The 18,175-nt window shown below is 51.3% G+C and overlaps 1 protein-coding gene and 1 long non-coding RNA gene across 5 annotated transcripts in view; one reads left to right on the forward strand and one right to left on the reverse strand.

Annotated features, from left to right (window-relative positions):
- The window catches only part of Synpo (synaptopodin), a 56,235-nt gene that overhangs the window by 17,165 nt on the left and 20,895 nt on the right, over positions 1-18,175 (forward strand). For 3 of the 4 annotated variants that reach the window (XM_078047845.1, XM_005324155.5, XM_078047854.1), the window contains one exon: positions 2,338-2,993. In XM_078047845.1, the coding sequence (XP_077903971.1) occupies positions 2,582-2,993 (412 nt within the window). In that variant the 5' untranslated portion in view covers positions 2,338-2,581. The remainder of the gene's footprint in view (positions 1-2,337; positions 2,994-18,175) is intronic. The other variant, XM_078047852.1, reaches the window with a different exon arrangement.
- On the reverse strand, positions 1,980-9,191 carry LOC120885858 (uncharacterized). Its single transcript, XR_005728608.2, has 4 exons — positions 8,680-9,191; positions 5,309-5,532; positions 3,529-3,741; positions 1,980-3,104 (listed from the first exon to the last, which is right to left on the reverse strand). It is a non-coding gene; the product is annotated as an uncharacterized LOC120885858 (long non-coding RNA).

Below are 18,175 nucleotides of genomic sequence, written 5' to 3' on the forward strand. Positions count from 1 at the left end.
TGGCTGTGTTGCTTCACCTCTCTGAGCCTCGACGTCCTCACCTCTGAGATGAGATAATAATAAAGTGCCTGTCTTGGAGGCTTGTGAGAATTTATGGTAATAACCTAAGCACTGGACCCACCTGGATCAGGGTAGGTGCTCAGCCTGGGAGCTTCTGTTCCTCCCCAGGCACGGGTCGTCAGCTTTCTCCTGATTCCTGCTGCCCAGGCTGCTCTAACAGGTGCCTGGTTATCTTTCTGATTCTGACGTATGTTTGCCTTTGCCCTGGTTGGCTCTGATTTGTCCCAGCGCCTGGTGATGCACTTATCTCTCTGCATGCCTACCAGACTCTCCTGGCCCAGCCCCAACAAGCAGCCAAGGCCTCCACCCAGCTTGCTGCAGTGGGGCGGGGGCACATGACCTCTGCTGGGGGATGGAGGGGTGAGTGCTGCCACTGAGGTGGGTCCAGCCCCTGAGGTCATCCACGTCCACAGATTTCATGGCATGTGGCTCTCTCCCCATTTTCCAACAGGATACATGAGACTTAGAGAGTCCACACAGCTAAGTCATGGGGGATCAAGTCATTCAATATGATGAAGTGCAATCTGCCCTGAGCCCTCTCTGAAGTGCTACCTGCTCAACCTACGGGATCCCGTCTGCTTCCACACTCCACCCCCACAAACACTTTCCAAACCTTCCATCCCAATCTGGAACTCTCCCCCATCTGTGGACCTACTGCTCACCTCCCCCTGAAAATTCAAAAATCAAACCCATCTCCCTGCTCCACTGAACACCACCAGCTCCTTCCCATGTATTCCTGATCTTTATTAACAAAATCACTCTGTCACCAGAGCTGGGGACCTGCGCTGTATCCTGGGCTCCTCCCCCTTCCTCCACACCCACTCTCCATCTGCTTTCAGGCCTGGCCAATTCTTCCGCCCAAGAACCTCTCTCATCCATCTCCTCCTCGCTTTCCCTTCAGGAAGCCTCTGTCCCCTCTCCGCTGACTCTCATCACTCTTAACGTTTATAAATAATCATACTATTATTATTATTGTCCTTATTATCATTCACAGCTCTTACCACCAGATTTTAAGGCTCATGAGGCAGAGTACCATATCTTCTTTATCTTCACTAAATCCCCAGGAATTTTTATGATATCTGAAATAGAATAAGAGCTTAAGAACTTTTTTTATGGAAAGAGAGAATAGCCAAAATGTACAAAGACATGCCTTAGAAACCGTGCTCAGTCCTCTGCATGCATTTTTTTCATTTAACCCTCAGTGGAACACTGAGACAGTTTAACTTTCAATGTGACACTGGAGAGACAGGTTGAGTTATCTTTTATCTGAAAAACTTGGAACCAGTACTGTTTCTGATGTTTTCAGATCTTGTTGGAGTATTTGCATATACATAATGAGGCATCTTGGTGAGGAGACCCGAGTCTAAACTGAAATTCATTTTTGTTTCATATCTACATGTAGCCTGCATAAGATTTTGCACAGTATTTTTAGTGTGCCTGTGTTTTTACTGCGACCCTCACATGAGGTCAGGCATGGAAGGTGGACTTGTGGTGGTATCCTGTTGTTCCCACCAAAAGTTTGGGTCTTGAAATGTTTAGGATTTTGGATTTCCAGTTTAGGGATGATCCACCTGTATTACAATACCCATTTTGCAGGTGGGGAAGTGGAGGTTCAGAGACCATCACAGGTCAAACTCAGAGCCCAGGCATATAAGTGCCCACCATGGTGACCCCTCTGGGTTAGTGTTTGTTACTGGGACAAATACCTGAGAAAATTAAAGGAGAAAAGATTCATTTTGGTTCATGGTTTCAGAGGGCTGGTTTTATTGCTCTGGGCCTGTGGTAAGGCCTCTGGAACATTATGGGGGAAAGTATGCGTCCCCAGTCTTGTATCCTCACCCGCTGTTCCTGTGATTACTGTTGTGTACGTACTTTGGGTGGAATGTCAAAGAATTCTTTCTCAGTCATGCTCAGATAAATATTTTAAAATAACTAGATATTTATTTAATGTGAATCAGGGGAAATGACTTAGCACAATACACTTGTGATTTTTCTGTAATTATTGCTTAAGAAAGTCTAAAGTATTAAAGTCAGTTATATAAGTTGATTGAAGGAAAAAAATGAAGTCCGTAGAGTGTCAGGTAGCACACACAGATGGTGCCAATCTAGAATGCTGAGTGACTGAAGCTTGGGCAACACTTCCCTGTGCACGTGTGGGGCCCTTACCCCAAACCCCAGTCAATTCTCAGGCCCACCCTCAGATGGACAGGTCTCAGGAATTCAGCCCAGAACACTGGGTGAGCTGTCTCATGTGAGGTTCCTTTTCTCCCTGTACAGGCAGATCTCCCTGAAGGGGCCTCTCCTTCCAGAGGTCAAGAAGGGTTAAGAAGAAGGTGTTGGGGGCCTACCTCCTCACCCAGCTCAGAAAGGACTTATCTTACTTCTCAGCTGGACCTCGTTCCAACTCTGTGAAGGTGGATCTGCAGAGACCCAGAGGACACCACCAAGAGGAGCCCAGAGCAGCGCTCAGGCAGTTGCCCCAGCCCAGGGCCAGCGCCTGCTCATCAGGAAAGGCAGCCTCATGCTGGGCCCTCACTTCCCACCACAGCCCCTGGGGCCTGGAGAAGGGAAGCCTACCCCCTGCACCTTCCAGATCCCCGATGGGAGCTACAGGTGCCTGGCCCTGGAGGCCGAGGAGAGTGGCAGTGAAGAGGGCCTGCAGGGAGAGGCGGGGCTCATGGACCTGGAAGACAACAAGGTGGCCAGCAGCAACAGCAGCAGCAGCAGGGACAACTCTGCCTGCAGAGCCACCCAAGGGCTGCCACAGATGTCCAGAGCCCTGGGCATTCAGCCATCCAGCTGCTCCAGGGAAGCACGAGAGGGGTCCCAGCATGACAACAGGGCCAACCAGGATTGGGATGTGGTGAAGGCCCGGCAGGTGGTGACAGTCAGCCCCAGCCCCGGCCCTGGGCCCAGGGTGGCCCAGAAACCAGGTAAGCTTGCATTCCTTCTCCCCAGAGGTCCTTCAGCAGGGGTTCCTTCATATATGTTCCCAGGAAATATGACAATCTGTCGCAGTCCCTCAAGCATGCCCAGATTGGCAGCTGTGGAGAGATAGAAGCAGCTGTGGGTTAAGGGCAGGTCCAGCTGTACTGTGTCTAACTTCACTTCTTTTTCTGCCAAAGAGGGCACGTGAGCAGGCAGTGAAAGAAAACCACGTTATCATGCTTTTGGTTGGAAAAAAGTCCGTTTCTCAGTCTCAGCTACCCTTTAATGATTAGGGAATGAATGACCATGAAAGTCCCAATCATCTGATGGGGCAGGACCCCTCATTAAATGAAGAGTGTTCAAGTGACTTGGGCATATGAGGATGCAGACTGGACAAGCAGATGTGGTCCCTGCCCTCAAGCTAGCCACCAAAGCCCTTCATCTAATCCAATCCCAGTGGGGAAACAGACTCAGAGTGAGCAGGAGACTGTCAGAGGTTACTTGGCCAATTAGTGGCTGAGCTGGGTCCATATTCCTCACCTAGGTTTCCCATCTGTTAGCGATGACAAAGGACAAGTCGTGTCACCTGGGCTGCAGTGGGATCCAGTGACAGCGTGTGGGGAGCATTGCAGGTGTGGCATGGAGGAAGGCAGGCAGGAGGATCCTTTTCCCCTCGGGCACTGGAGTCTGCCGAGCAGGGCGGGGCAGGGAGACCCATGCTGAATCACCTCCACCACCAGGGCCCATGGAAACCTGAAGTGGGTCCAGATGGGGAGGACGTGAGCCGGGCCATGCTCAGCTCAGGCAGGAACTGCTGCCAGCAGATCTCAGGGGTGCAGGGTGTGTGGGGGACATAGTCCTGGGAGGGCTCGTGCGTCAGGAAACTGAAGGAACACTTCATTTCTCTGCAGGCGTTGCTGACGCCCAGGCTGGCATCTCACCAGCCTTCCCGCCTACTCTACTCTCTGAAATAATTCTCTCCAGTCTCTGATCACCCCCCATGAACACAGTTCCCACCCAGACTTGGGTCACCCAGAGAGCTGGGCAGCAGCAAAGAGGGGCCTTCAGTGCCTCCGGGGCAGGAGGAGGGCACCAGCTAGGCTCACCAGACTTAAATTGGGGAGGTGGGCCCCCACTCCAGAGTCAGTCCAAACTGGGCCCCCTGGAGCCTGAGACCCCAGGTTCTGCTGCCTCCCCTCACATAGACCAGGGCTCAGGGTCAGGAGACAGGGATAATGGGTCTGGGCCTGATGTTCACTGGCCAAACCCTAGCAAGTCCCTTGGTGACTTTCAGTGTTTTCATCTGTGAAAGTGAAATAAATCTATGAATCCTATCTACCTCATAAAGCTGTTGTGAGGTCGCACTGACTTTGGAGGTGGCAAAGTTTTGGAAATTTTATAGTCATCTGGATATGTATATGGGCACATTGATAACAATTGAAATGATCATCATCAACTCAACAAGTAGACTGTTTGCTGAGGTTTCTTGTGCTAAGCCTGTTGTGCAAAGAGCTTTACCTGTATTACTTCATGCAGTCGGATGGCAGTCCCCCAGGGATGCAGTGTTATCATCTCCATTGTACAGATGAAAAGACTGAGGCTCAGAGAATGTAAGGGATGTGTCCGAGATGCGGGGCATTTGTCCTAGCAAGATGCTAGGACATGTTTCAACCACAGTGTTTTGAATACGGGCATGTGCTCTTAGCCATCACTGTGTTCTGGAATTGTGTGTGTTGTCTGTGGAAACCTGGGGTGGAAGAGCATGGGTAGAGAGGAGAGGAGAAAGGATGACCTTGCATGTAACCCATCAGTGTCCCACGTTGGGGTCATTCTCCTTCTCTACTCTCTGAAATAATTCTTTACAGATGAAGCAACTGAGGCTCACAGATTCAAGGCACCTGCCCAAGGCAACAGTCAGTACCTGCACTGAGACTATGATGCTGTTCTTTGCCTTGAACAGCCTGGTTCATTTTTTTCCTTTCATATCCAATCAGCTGGTCACCTAGTTCTAGCCTGAACATTTCTAGGGACAGGAGTGACCTCAGGAAGATAGAATGGGTAGATTTCTCAGAGGTGGGGACAGGAAGGAAGCTGGGTCTTGCAGGAGAGACAAAATTCAGGTGGTCTTGGGTCAGAGCACACGCTGGAGTTTCTGCTCCCTGGGGAAAGGGTGTGGCGGGAGTCGCTTCCCTCTGCCTAAAAAGCCTGTGGTACCGCTAGGTTATTAGTGGATTAGGGCTTCCTTTTAAAGCTTCCTCCATTACTGCCAAAGGATTATAAGCATCATCAGACAATTACCCCCATCCTTTTGCAATTATACCTGCCTCTTGGAGTGTTCCCTGGTGTTTTTTTAAGTATGAACATGGCATCTTTTGCAGAGATCTTCACTTGGGGTCAGTAGGTACTGGTACCATTTCTCCAAGGTCTGAATACCATCTGGCAGGCTGGAAGGGGAGGGGCTGCAGACTGGACAAGCAGATGTGGTCCCTGCCAAGGTGGGCAGCAGCCTGAAGCTCAAGTTTCTTGTCACCAGCTGTCTCCAACCTGGGAGCATATATGTGGGAAGGAAAATGTAACAGGGCTCACAATTAGGTCTTAGCCAAACCAGTTGGTCATAACTCACCAAGAAAGCCCCATGCTGTAGCCATCCTTTCTAAAGTCTCAGCTGGTTATGACTGAGCTCACTGAGATTATCGTTGCAGATGGAGGCTCTGAAGCCCAGAGAACAATCGACTTGTCCAAAGTCACACAGTAAATTGGTGGCAAAGCTAAAGGCTGGAACCCCTGGCTTCTACCTCACTGTTTGGTTGCCAGGCACTGTGTAGATGCTTCGTTTGGACTACTTCATTTCATGCTCTAAACAGCCCTCTGCAGTTCATACTTTTCTTATCTCTGTTTTACAGATGAGGAAACTAAGATCTATAGAATTTAAAGGAATCATCAAAACTCTCACAATCTGTGGGTGGAGGAACTGAGATTTGAACCCTGAGAGGTCTGGCCCCATGTTTTTAAACACCCTCTTGGCTGCCTTGTCTCCATGGAGACGAGGCAGCAGGCCGTGTTCTTCCACCCACCTGGGGCTGGTAAAAGGTTGTTCAGGCTTTAGGAGTAGGTGGGGGGATTTGGACAAACCACATTCTCTCTCCCCTTCAGATGCATGGGGGAGGCCTGAGACCCACTGCTGAGGTGGCGTCTCCCTTGCTGGTGACCTTTAAGTTTTGGGGGTGGGGGTATTTAGAGGGTGTGAAGGCCTCTCCACTCTAGTGGACACTGTTCTGAGCCTCAGGATGGTCTTGGGGTGAGAGTGGGGGTCTAGGCTGTCAGATGAGTCACACTCCTGGCTGCACACTGATTTTGATTAAACAGAAAGGTGCAGGCTAAGAGCTGAGAGTAGTCACGGGCCAAGGACAAGGTCCTTGCTTTTCAGGCTCAGGCTGAGCAGAAAGCTGACCACTGCCCTTTCCACCCCCACACCAATATACCTCACTGTGCACTCACACGTACACATGTATCCATAGATACACGTGCTGCACACATGAGTACCCTCAGGCACTCACACACCTGGACAATGGGTAGACACTGGCACGCACCCTCCTGAAGGCCCTGTCACCCATCATGCCTGTCACATGTGGACATGTGCTTTAGATTTGCTTACAGAGCAACAGTCCCACCTGAAAACACATAGCAGATATGTGCCCGCTTTCTCATACCAGCACACAGATACAGGTTAAAGCTTGTTCTTTTCTGTGTTCTTCTGCTACACACCTACACTTTGAACGCTCTCTTGCGTTCCCGTTCTCTCCTACAGGCACATCCACTCTTGCACACCCACGGTCACACACCTACGTACAGACAGAACCATTTTCTCTCCTTCTTTCTTTTCCCCATCTCTTTCTTTTTCATACCCACCCACGCAGTAATCCTAGCCTCTGTCTCTCTTTCCCTCTCACCCACACAGTTTGTTTCCTGGTTTCCCACAGGCTGGGCTGCAACCACTTCTCCAGCAAAGCACTCTCAGGGTAAGCAATACTCTACCTGCTGCCAATCTTCTGACCCCCAACCCCAGCAAAACAGGGTTAGAGGAATTCTCTGAGGCCCTTGAGGCCAGGCAGTGGAAAGGGAGCCGCCAGAAAAGGTTTGTCTCCTCAGTCACCTGACCTCCTGCACTCTGAGCTGGCCCACAGTGAACAGGGAACAACCAAGTCCCCCAACACCTATAGGTCAGTGTTTCAGAAAACCTTGGGTGGGATGGGCTTATATCTGCACATTTCTAACTTCCTTTTGCAGAAATCTAAACACAGAGCTCTTGATACAAAAGACAGATGAAAGTGGAACCACCTTGGTTCAAAGGGTGAGAAACCCAGGAAACTTGTGAAAACCAAGCCCAACAGTTTTTTGTTTTTTTTTTTTAATTTTTGGTTGTTGTTCTTATGCTGGGGATCAAATCCAGGGCCTAACACGCACAGTATAAGCAAGTACTCTACCCATGAACTACACTATCAGCCTTTCCTATTTTATTTTGAGACAGGGTCTTACTAACTTGCTGAGGCTGGCCATGAACCTTTCGTCCTCCTGCCTCAGCCTTCAGAGTAGCTGGGATTACAGGTGGGCACCACTGTAATCTTGCTCAGGCCAGCATTTCTCCAAGTGTAATCCACTTCAAAATTTTTGGAGGGGTGGAGGGTGACTGTTTAGTCTTGTTTCCAAGCCCACCAACCCCTCCCCTTGGGAGGGGGACTGGAATGTGGGAATATGGGCTTTTAATAGCATCCCCATGGGGGACTCTGAAGCAGACTGAGCACCGCCTTGAGACTCTGCTGAGCTCCATGCTAATGGAATCCCCTTCAAGGAAGATGGCAGCACAGCCCCGTGCCTTTGTTGCTGACCCACTAGTTAAGTCGGGAACAGCAGCTGGCTGATGGTGAGCGAGGTGGCAACCCTCCTCAGTCCCCATTTGCCTAGTCCTGCCAGGGTAAAGAGTTATTTTGGTTATTAAGGCTGAGATGAAAGTGGTGGGAGATGGCCCCGAGGGAACTTTTTCTGGTATGGGAGGTGGTGTCACTTGTGCCCCACGGAATCGCAGAGATAGATTTAAGGGAGGAGGGACTAGTGGGAAAGACAAGGGGGAAATGAGCCGGCCAAACTCGTCGGGTCAGACAGAGAATATGATTTGAGGACAGACCGACAAACCAGGAGATGGAAAATGATGAGGACATGGGAGAGACAGGCAATCAGGCAGCAGAAAGGGAGGCACTGCGAAAGAGGAAAAAGGGAGAGAAAGGGGGACCCGCCTGGAGACCGGAGGCTGAGCCAGCGAAGGGGGGAGTCGTACCCCCGGGGGCTGGGCGGGGCGGCCGGGAGGGGCGGCGCTAGGGCCCCGGGGAGCGGGCGGCAGGAGAGCTGCGGGCCCGCCCGCCCGCCGGCTCGCATCTCCCGGCTCCGGTCCGAGTAGCCCTCCCGGCGGCGGCGGCGGCGGCGGCGGCGGAGGCGAGGAGGGGGCTTCGGGCGCAAAGCCCGCGCCTGGCGCGGAGCGGGGGTGCGGGGACCTCGGGGCGGGGCACGTTGACGGACGCAGCCAGGTGTGCCGAGGCGGCGGCGCCCGGGAGCTCGGGGACCGCGCGCAGAGGCTGGAGGTGAGTGAGGGGCGCTGGCCTGGCGGGGTGCGGGCGCCTGGCGCCTCGCCCTTCCCACCTGCGCAGTTGGTGGCACCGCGCTGGAGGCGGTGGCACATCTGGGCTCCAGTCGCCGAACGCGGAGTGACCTTGGCCAAGTTGCTCCTCCACTCTGGGCCTCAGTTTCCCCACCTGTGTGGTGGAGGCTGGAGGGATCTCGGGCTCTCCCGCAGCTCCGGAGCCGCAGGACGCTTGACCACGGGAAGCTCTTCTCTGGGGTGCGGGGTCACCAGCCCTCGCGCCCCTTTCCTCCAGCTGATCGCGGATCAAGGCAGCCCCCGGCTCACGGATGGCAAGAAGCCTGGGGTCTGCGCCCCATGGGCGCTTTGGGAAAGTGCGGCTGGCTTGATCGGGGGAATGGCGGGTGGGGCGCTGCCCGGGTGGACCAACATGGGCGCCCGTGGGGCAGCGGAACGGCCTGCGCTGGGCCTGCACCCCCACCTCCCGCGGGCGGGGCAGGCGGGCACCGGGGTCTGGCTGGAGCTCGGGGACGCCAAACGCGAAACCGGGCTACGCTGTGGACCACCGGGCCCAACCCCACCTGGGGAAATCGCGGGCTTTCCAGAGTGCCCTCCCGCTGAGGGAAACCCCTGGGCTTTTCACATCAAATTTTTACAACACCCTTACGATTGCCCCTATTTGCTGAGAATCGGGGCCCCATAGGTGAAGTGAGTGGAGGGTGGGGCTCCTTTCTAACCTCCGTGCTGTGGAATAGGCGGTGGGAAAGCATCATTCATGGTCCTGGCAAGACCTTAGAGGAATTTGGGGGAAAGGTCTCCTTTCATTTCCCCACACTACCCCCAAATTATATGCTTATTTGGGATGGGGACAGGGACCCTCTGTGTTCCATGTCTGAATTTTCAAAGAAGGGATAGGAACTGAGTGGAAAGCAGCATGTGTCCCATTCCCCCTTCCACCCTACCCTGATTGGCAGGTGGCACTGGAATACACCAACTTGCTGCATGATCTTGGAGTAAGCCCCTTGCTCTCTGGGGCTCCCAGTGGGAAGGAAGGTTGGCAGGATGGTCACTGAGAGGGAGGCAGGGAGCTGCACTGGGACAGTGCTGGTGGTTGTAGGAATAGTCAGTGCTCCAATCCTGTCCTGTAGGAAAGTGGAGGGTGAGACGGGATGCTAATTAGGGGAAGGACACTGGGGCAAGGGAGTGGAAGCCTTGCTGGCCCCAGCCTGCCTGCTCACCAACCCCAGGACTGACCCCCATTACGTCTTGAGGAGTGAAGGCACAAACTGAAATTGATGGTTCACTCCCCCAACTACTTACGGTATTGCTTCAGAAAGAGGCTGAGACCCCCCTCAAGGGAGTTGGAAATGCCCTGTTTTCGTGGTAGGAGCATCTGCTGCCTTATTCTCCCAATGAGATCTTGGGATGATTCCTTCTCTCTGATCCTCAGTTTCTCATCTGTGCACGAGGATGAAATAGGATCAGTCAAGTTTGATATTTGAAGAACTTCTCCTACATAAATCATTGCTGCTATGTCACCCTGGCTTGTGGCCTCGACCTTTCAGGTCTGCTCCCATTTTGCAAGCCACCAGCCAACTCCAGGGCCCCCACCGCCAATTAGCACTTGAAGAAAGTTGTGATTTTTCCAATCACAGCATTTATGTAGTTAAAATAAGGTCTTGAACTCTTTCTCTCCCTGGTCAGCTATTTCCCTTCTCTATTCTTTCCCTAAGCTGGGGGGTGGGGTGGGGGTGGGGAGCACAAACTTGTGGCATTCTGGTGCTTGGTTCCTGGCTAGCCTCTTGAGTCATTTTACCTAGTCTCCACTTTTGAGTTGGGGAGAGGAGATGGAGACCAAGGAAGAGAAGCAATTTGCCCAGGGCAATTCTGTAGGTAGAAGGCAGCCGAACACTTTCTCCTTGGGAAAGAGCAAATCCTTGATAGGTGGGAGGGTACAAAGTGACAGTGGAGCATCTGGAGGGAGGGGAGAAGCACAGGAGGAGCCTACTCCATCTCCCTTCCACACCTTGTCATGGTGATCTGGTGTGGATGGATGTCTCCCTGAGCTCTCCAGAGCTCCAGGAGGCAGACTAGGTGGGGGTCAACAGGCTCCGTCCCCCTGCCAGGGCTGCCTTCCCACAGTCTCAGCACACCTCCAGCCCCAGAGTCCTGGCCTGGAAGGCACCTTTTCCTTCAGGGCAGCTCCCAACCTTCCAGACATGAGCTCATCGGAGCCGCTGATGCCAGGAAGGGAGGGACGAGGGACAGAGGGGAAGCAGGCAGGGCTGCCTAGATAGGGGCATTATGGGTCCCTGGGCAAATAAAGGGGACACTGTTGGCAAGGACCTGCAGGCTGTGACCCTACTGTAATGAGGAGGCAGGGGCAAGACAGGCTGGCTGAGGGTCAGCGGGGAGAGAGTGAGGAAAGGTCAAGTGCTCAGGCTGCAGTGCCAGGCTGACCTCTGCCACCTGCTTACTGATTATGTGACCTTGGGCGAATCGCTTGCCCTCTAGGGACCTGGGTGTCTCTGGCTAGCCATAGGTGGGTGGGTGCTTGGAACTTGGGTAGTAGTAAATAGAACAGACAGGTTCCTGCCCCCAAGGAGCTTGCATTTTAATTGAGGAGATAAGACAAAAAAAAAAAAAAAAGAAAAAGAAAAAGAAAAAGAAAGAAAGAAAAGAAAAACCAAGGAAGCAAGTACATGTCGAGGTGATTCCAGATAGGTAAACTAGCATGGAAAAAAGTTGTGCTCTTAAGAAGAACAGCAAGAAGAGCTACTTTGGGTCAGTGGTTAGAGAAGGTCTTTCTGGGCCCGAAGCAGAAGGGGGGGGGGACCGAAGTCTAAATGGTATTTGAGGCTGATAAGGCTTCCTGGGGTCCAGAAGAATGGGAGGGAGTGTGGTTGGGAGGAAGTGTGTGGCAGAGGGTGGTAAATGGCCTAATGGGAGTGGGTGGGTGTTGGTTATATCCCTCAACTCACCAGGCTGTCAACTGCAGACCCCAAGGGATCTCTCTTGTGGTGCTGGGAATTCAACCCAGGGCCTAGGGGAAGTCTCTGCAAGTTAGGCCAGTGTGTGTGTGTGCAGAGTCCTTTGTGACTATGCCCTGTCCTAGGGCACTGGGGTTCAATTGCTGCTCAGTGTGGCCAGAGGAGGAGTCAATCTGGGAACGGCCCCCAGGCCCTGCAATTCCAGAGGCTCACAAAAAGCCCTCTCTCTGGAATGAAACCGTTACCACTGGCTGCTGCCTGGAATTCCTCGGTCCTGGCTTCATCTTTTCCACTTGGTGAGGCAGGCTGGTGTGGTACTGGGCTGAGCCTGTCCTGCCCTGCCTCCCAGCCTCCCAGGGTGCTGCAGGTGGAGCAAGAGTCCATCCGCTCCTGTGTTACCCACTTCCCTGAGGTTAATGCACAAGGGCTGTGGAGGACCCCTGGCTTCCAGTCCTGGTCAGCTAGAGATCTGGAGCACATTATGTAAGCTCTCTGGACTTTTGTTTCTTCTTCTATAAAACAGAGACAATAATAGACCCTTATACTGTTTTTTTAAATTAATTAATTAATTTTTATTTTTTTTATTAGCTACACATGACATTACAATGATCTTGGCGATTCACACATTTGAATCAATTGGGGTATAAATTCTCATTTTTCTGATTGTACTATACTGTTGTTATAAAAGTGAAATGAGTGAAAATGCTTTAAAAATGAGCTGTTCCTTATTAATAGTATTATCATATTTTGATCTCTGTGAAAATAGCAATCCTTTGAGGAGATGGACTGGGGCCCAAGACTCATCCTATCTCAGTGTAAATTACTTTTTGATGTTTTTCCAGGAACAGGTTTTGATGGCGGGAGGATGGACACGAGCCCAACGGGAAGGGGTCTGGATGGAGCCTCAGGAATGGCTAACAGGCTGGTGGTCTTGGGCAAACCTTTAGGTCTCAGGCTTCAGTTTTGAGCTGCTGTGAAATGGGCAGTAAGGATTTACGATCACAGGTGTGAAAGGCACCGAAAACATGGGGTCAAGGAAGGGACAATTGGATGAGCAATATAAGACAGTGGGCTCCCTGAGACCCTTGTACCTAATCCTCTAGAATAAAATGTCTAACAGACTACGGATCTCCAAGGAGGGCTTTACTTTTATTCATAGATAAAAGCCACAATTTCTGTAGTTATTGTTACTTACTATTTGCCATGAACATTCCAAGATCTTTCTGTTTTTTTTTTTTTTAAATGGTTCTGGGAATTGAACCCAGGGCCTTGTGCATACAAGGCAAGCACTCTACCAACTGAGCTATATCCCCAGCTCTATTCCAAGATCTTTACACATCAACCGCTCTATGAGGTGAGTACTGCATTATCATCATTTTATATATGGGAAGCTGAGGCACAAAGGTTGGATAAGTGAGCTTCCAGGCTCACACAGCTAGTAAGTGGCCAGATGCCAATCCAGGCTGTCTGACACCAAAGGCTGTGATCTCCACTAGTATACCACACAATCTCTTTTGTTTTAGATGGAGTGCCAAAGACAGAGAGACCAAGTCTCTTGCTTGAGAACACACAGCGTTCTTGAGCTGCATCATTTCTGTTCCGCAGGTCCTGGAAGGAGGAAACTCACTAGGTCTGAGGCAGAGGGCTCTGAGGTTGGCATTTGAACCAGCTCAGCATCTTTTTTTCCCTTCCCCTCTTCTCCTAGGATTAGGTCAGTGAGGATTAAGTGTGCCCTGTGGGCACGGTGAGCATGGGAGGCCCTGCCAGGGCCTGATGAGTGAGCATTGTTAATGTTATGGGGCTGGAATAGATTCGAACGCTCGAGGTATAGTGCTCCCCGGGGGTTGGCATAGCCCCATCATGGTATAGACAGGGGAAACTAAGGCCGAAGAGTCCAGGGACCAGTCAAGGCCACACAGAGGAGGGAGCTCTTCATCCCTGCTCCGCCTGCTCTGCATTCCAGGCTGCTTAGTGCTAAGCATGGAGAGATGGGACTTGGGGTGCCTTTCCATTGATCCCCAGGGTGGCCCTGATCTCAGCCAGAGCATGACTCCTGATACAGGCCTCTTTGGGAGTTGGGGGATGGGGGGGCTACCGATTAAAAAAATAGACTGTCACGCGCACAGGGAGCAAGCATGCCACTAGCCCGCCTGAGCCAGCTGGCTCCCCCATGCCCAGCTGCCGGGCCCCACTCAGATCTCCTACTGGAGGCCCCACCCACCTCCCACTGGCTCTAGGCCTGAGGCTCATCACTCTCCAGGCACCCTCTCCTCTCCTCCACCCCTGCCCAGTCTCCAGGCAGATGGTGCTCCCATTGAGCTTAGGTGGGCCTGAAGCGAAGCTCTTGGCTCTAAGCTATGCCAGGGAGGTCTGGTGTCACCACACACTGGCTGTGTGGCTTTGAATGAAGCCCTGTCCCTCTCTGGGCCTCAAGAATTGGCAGAATAATGACATCTGGTAGCTGAGGGCCCCTGAAGCCAAAGCCCTGGGAAGGTGGTCCAGATGCTTGTGTACTGAGCCCAGCTCTTCTGTGTGCTCTTGGCCATATTCCTTTCTCTAGGGGCCTTAGTCTCCCCATCTGTAACAGGAAGTACCCTGGTTTTTCTGTACTCAAATGTAGCCCATGGATGTAGTGTCTGCATCACTGACAGTTTGTTGTTGGAAATGCAGAATCAGGCCCCACCGCAGACCTCCTGAATCAGGATGTGCAATTCAACAACACCCGTGGGCAATTTCTAGGTACTTAAATTATGAGGAGCACTGTTCTAGGCCAGTCATTCTTTTCTTTATTTATTTATCTTATGTGGTGCTGAAGATTGAACCTGGTGCCGCACACATGCGAGGGAAGCTCTCTACCACTGAGCCACCACCCCAGCCCCTGGGCCAATCATTTTTAAACTTAAAAAAAAAAAAAAAAGACTAAAATCCATACAATCTTCCCTCTCCAAAGTGTTTAATACAAAACACATAAGAGGAGACCTAGCCACTCTATATTCATCCCAAGAGTGAGGAGGGGTAAATTAGAAGCATAGACATTACTAGGAAGAGCATCAGGGGGAGGAGGAAAAGATAAACACTATGGGGGCGGGGGCATCTTTATGGCCTCTCTTGACCCCTGGGAGAACTCCTGCCCAGGTGGCCTTTGAGAGCCCTCTTGGCTCTGACCTCCAGGGCTCTCTGTCTTAGGAGTTTGTAAAGGTGCACTTGCAGCAGGGCTGTGTGAGAGTCCACAGCCCAGTGACAGCTTTCCTGCTTGTCCCCATCTTGGTGTCCTGCTCTCTTCCCTTTGGAGTCCCTGAAAGGGTAGCCGGTGCTATTCTTAGAGTGTCAGGGTGGTGAGCAGAGAACATACTAGTGCATTATTTATGCCTCTGAGTCAACAGGGTTACCTTCAGGCCTCCTGGGACACGGCCCTCACAGAATGGCCTTCATCAGTGCGTCTGTGCGGAGGGAGGGGAGGGCAACTTCCCAGGACCCACAGCCCATCCCTCCCTCCTTGGCCCTTAAGCAGGGAAACGGAATAGAATGGTTATCTAGGACTGGGAGAAAGTTGCTTGGTGACATGATTTCATTTTTCATTCACTCAGCACGTGTTTATGGAGCAGGGGTTACATGCAGCAGGCGTGGGCGCCCTGATGAATGAAACAAAGTTCTTGCCTTGGGGAAGCTCACACGTTAGCCAGCGAGTCAGCGTGCTCCGTCATCACCACTGCGTGTGCGCAGGCTTGATGCTGGGCACTTGGCACAGCTGGTCTGTGCAACCACTTAGGAGGGCAGGAATTAGGAGACCCTTTTACAGAGGAGGAAACTGAGGCTCAGCATACACAAGGCTTGCTCACAGTCCCCACCGCTCATGATCAGATGGGACTCAGATTGGCTAGGACAAAACAAGTATCTTAGATCAAATGGTGGTGTGAAGGGAAGGCTTTGGGAACCCCTGTTCTGCCCCATGAGAGGGACCTTTCTGCTGAAGGGAAGTCAGCTGGTTGAGGTTGTCCTGTTCTTAGTGGATCCTGAGTTGCTGAGGAAATTGTGTGTGTCTAGTTTTCATGAGCCTGGATGGAGAGTCTGCTGTGCTGTGGGCTGGAAGTCAAAATCATAGGGGGCGAGTGCATGAGACCCCAAGGTGCACATCTCATGGGGCTGGGAGTCAAAGACCTGTATCCCTGGGTGCTGAGATCCCGGGGAGGTTCCTTGGCCTTTCTCTGTCCCAGTTTTCTAGTCTGTAAAACAGTCTGACAGTCCCTCCTCTGCCTCTATTCATTCATTCCTTTCTTCCTTCCTTTTTTTGGTGGTATTAGGCATTGAATCCAGTGATGCTCTAGCACCCAGCTATATCCACAGACCCGTTCATTTTTTTTTTTTTTTTTAATTTTGAGGCAGGGTCTCACTAAGTTGCCGAGTCTAGCCTCGAACTTGTGATCCTTTTGCCTCGGTCTTCCAAGTAGCTGGGATTGCAGGCATGCACCATTACATACAGCTTCTGCTTCTGTTTCTGATAGATAAACAGTGCTAGGAAAACTACAAAAGTGTTGCATGTATTCAAAGAACAGCATACATTTACTATATGTAATTATCAATATATTTTATTCAATGTGTGTTTTGTTAACATTATGGAGTTTTACTATGTGCTGACCACACAGATGTGTTCACTTACTATAGATTATTTATAAAATTATTGACTCTAAAGGCCAGTGAGAGCCGATGCATATCCTGTGTTGTCATGGGCCTAGGTTGGGGCCCAGGGATTTGCATGTTGAACTAATCCACTGAGGGATTCTGATGCACCTGTGAGTTTCTGGTCTGAGCAGGAGAGGGGAAGGAACATGCCCAGGGAGGCCTCAAGTACTGAGTTGGAGACCAGGTTGAGGCTAAATTCCAGGCCTCCAGCACCTGGTCTGATCCTTTCCTCTTGTTCTTCAGCTGTCCCCAAGCATCTAAAGGAATGGGGAGACTTTGAAGGTGGCTGCTAACGTTACAATGCTGTGCTAGGCATTTCACATGGTTTATCCTGTTTCATCTCTGTAGGGGTAAAAAGGGGACATTCTCCTCAGCAGCATGATCCCTGGATCCCTTGAGCATTAGGTGGCAGATTTGGATAAAGATCCCTGGGAAGGGAGACTATGACTGAGGTTCAGAGATACTGAAACAGGAATTTGAAGCCACACCACCCTTTCCCCTTCTCCAGTAGCACGTGCCCTTGAGGCATGTGTTGTCTGGGAACTTGCCACCTGTCTACAGGGCAGGCTGGCAGGAGGGAAAAGGCACCCTCCCACAGGTGGGCACCTGATGCACTATACCCACGTTCCTCCATGTGCTCAGCATGTCCTCCGGTGCTCAGCATGCGAATGTATGTGTGTGCGTCTTGCTCCCGCTGTGTAGTGTACACATGCATGTAAGGCAGGCTTGACGCAAGCAGCCCTTCTGCGCATACATGTGCGTATGCGCAGAAGAGCTGTGCTGCTGCTGGCTGGAGTCTCTCCAGCATTAGAAAGTGAGAGGGAGAGAGCCAATGGATGCAACCCAAGGGGATCCTACGGATCTCAAAGAGCAGAAGTAAAGCTCCACTTAGAGAACCCCCTTTCCTTATTTGTGTTCCACTGCCATACCATCCTCCAATCTGCCCGGTGTAGCCAGCCTCAAGGACCTTAGTGCTAGCTGCTCTGCCTGCCTCTCTTCCCCTAGATGTGCCCATGCCTCACTCCCTCACCTTCCTCGGTCCTTCAGTCAGATGTGCCATCTCAGTGAGGACAACTCTGATTACTGTATCTACCTTTACAAACCACTTCCCACTCCGTACATACATTCCCTCCATGTTTTCTTTTTCTCCATAGCATTTGCCGTCTGAGTGAATCATACATTTATTATCCTGGCCCCCTACTAGAATGCAAGCATTTATTTATTTATTTATTTATTTGTACCTGGGATTAGCCACTGAGCCACATCCCCAGCGCTTTTTTAAACATTTTTGATTTTGAGATAGGGCCTTGCTATGTGGCTTAGGGCCTCACTAAGTTGCTCTGGCTGGCCTCAAACTTGCACTTCTCCTGCTTCAGCCTCCCACGTCACCGGGATTACAGTGTGTGCCACTTTTGTATCTACTGGCACAAGCAGATTTTTTTTGGGGGGGGGTGGGATCTGTTTCTCTCTATGGCTGTGAACAGTGCCTGGCGCTTAGTCGTTATAACTATGGGTTGAATGAATGAGTCCATGTACCACCTGGATTTATTTTCTTTAAATTGTCTAATTTTGTTACTGAAATATCCACTTTAGCCTCCCCCGCAGTAGTAATATACCTGAGACCACAGGTTTGGTGTACATTTTCCAATATGCATTTGAAACTTATATAGCTATCAAGGCTTTTAAATGTTAGGATTCCGGGGCTGGGGATGTGGCTCAAGGGGTAGCGCGCTCGCCTGGCATGCGTGCAGCCCGGGTTCGATCCCCAGCACCACATACCAACAAAGATGTTGTGTCCGCCGAGAACTAAGAAATAAAAAAATGTTGGAAATTCTCTCTCTCTCTCCCTCCTCTCACTCTCTCTTTAAAAAAAAATAAAAATAAA

The sequence above is a fragment of the Ictidomys tridecemlineatus genome, chromosome 1 (assembly GCF_052094955.1).
Source record: "Ictidomys tridecemlineatus isolate mIctTri1 chromosome 1, mIctTri1.hap1, whole genome shotgun sequence".
NCBI classification, from domain to species: domain Eukaryota; kingdom Metazoa; phylum Chordata; class Mammalia; order Rodentia; family Sciuridae; genus Ictidomys; species Ictidomys tridecemlineatus.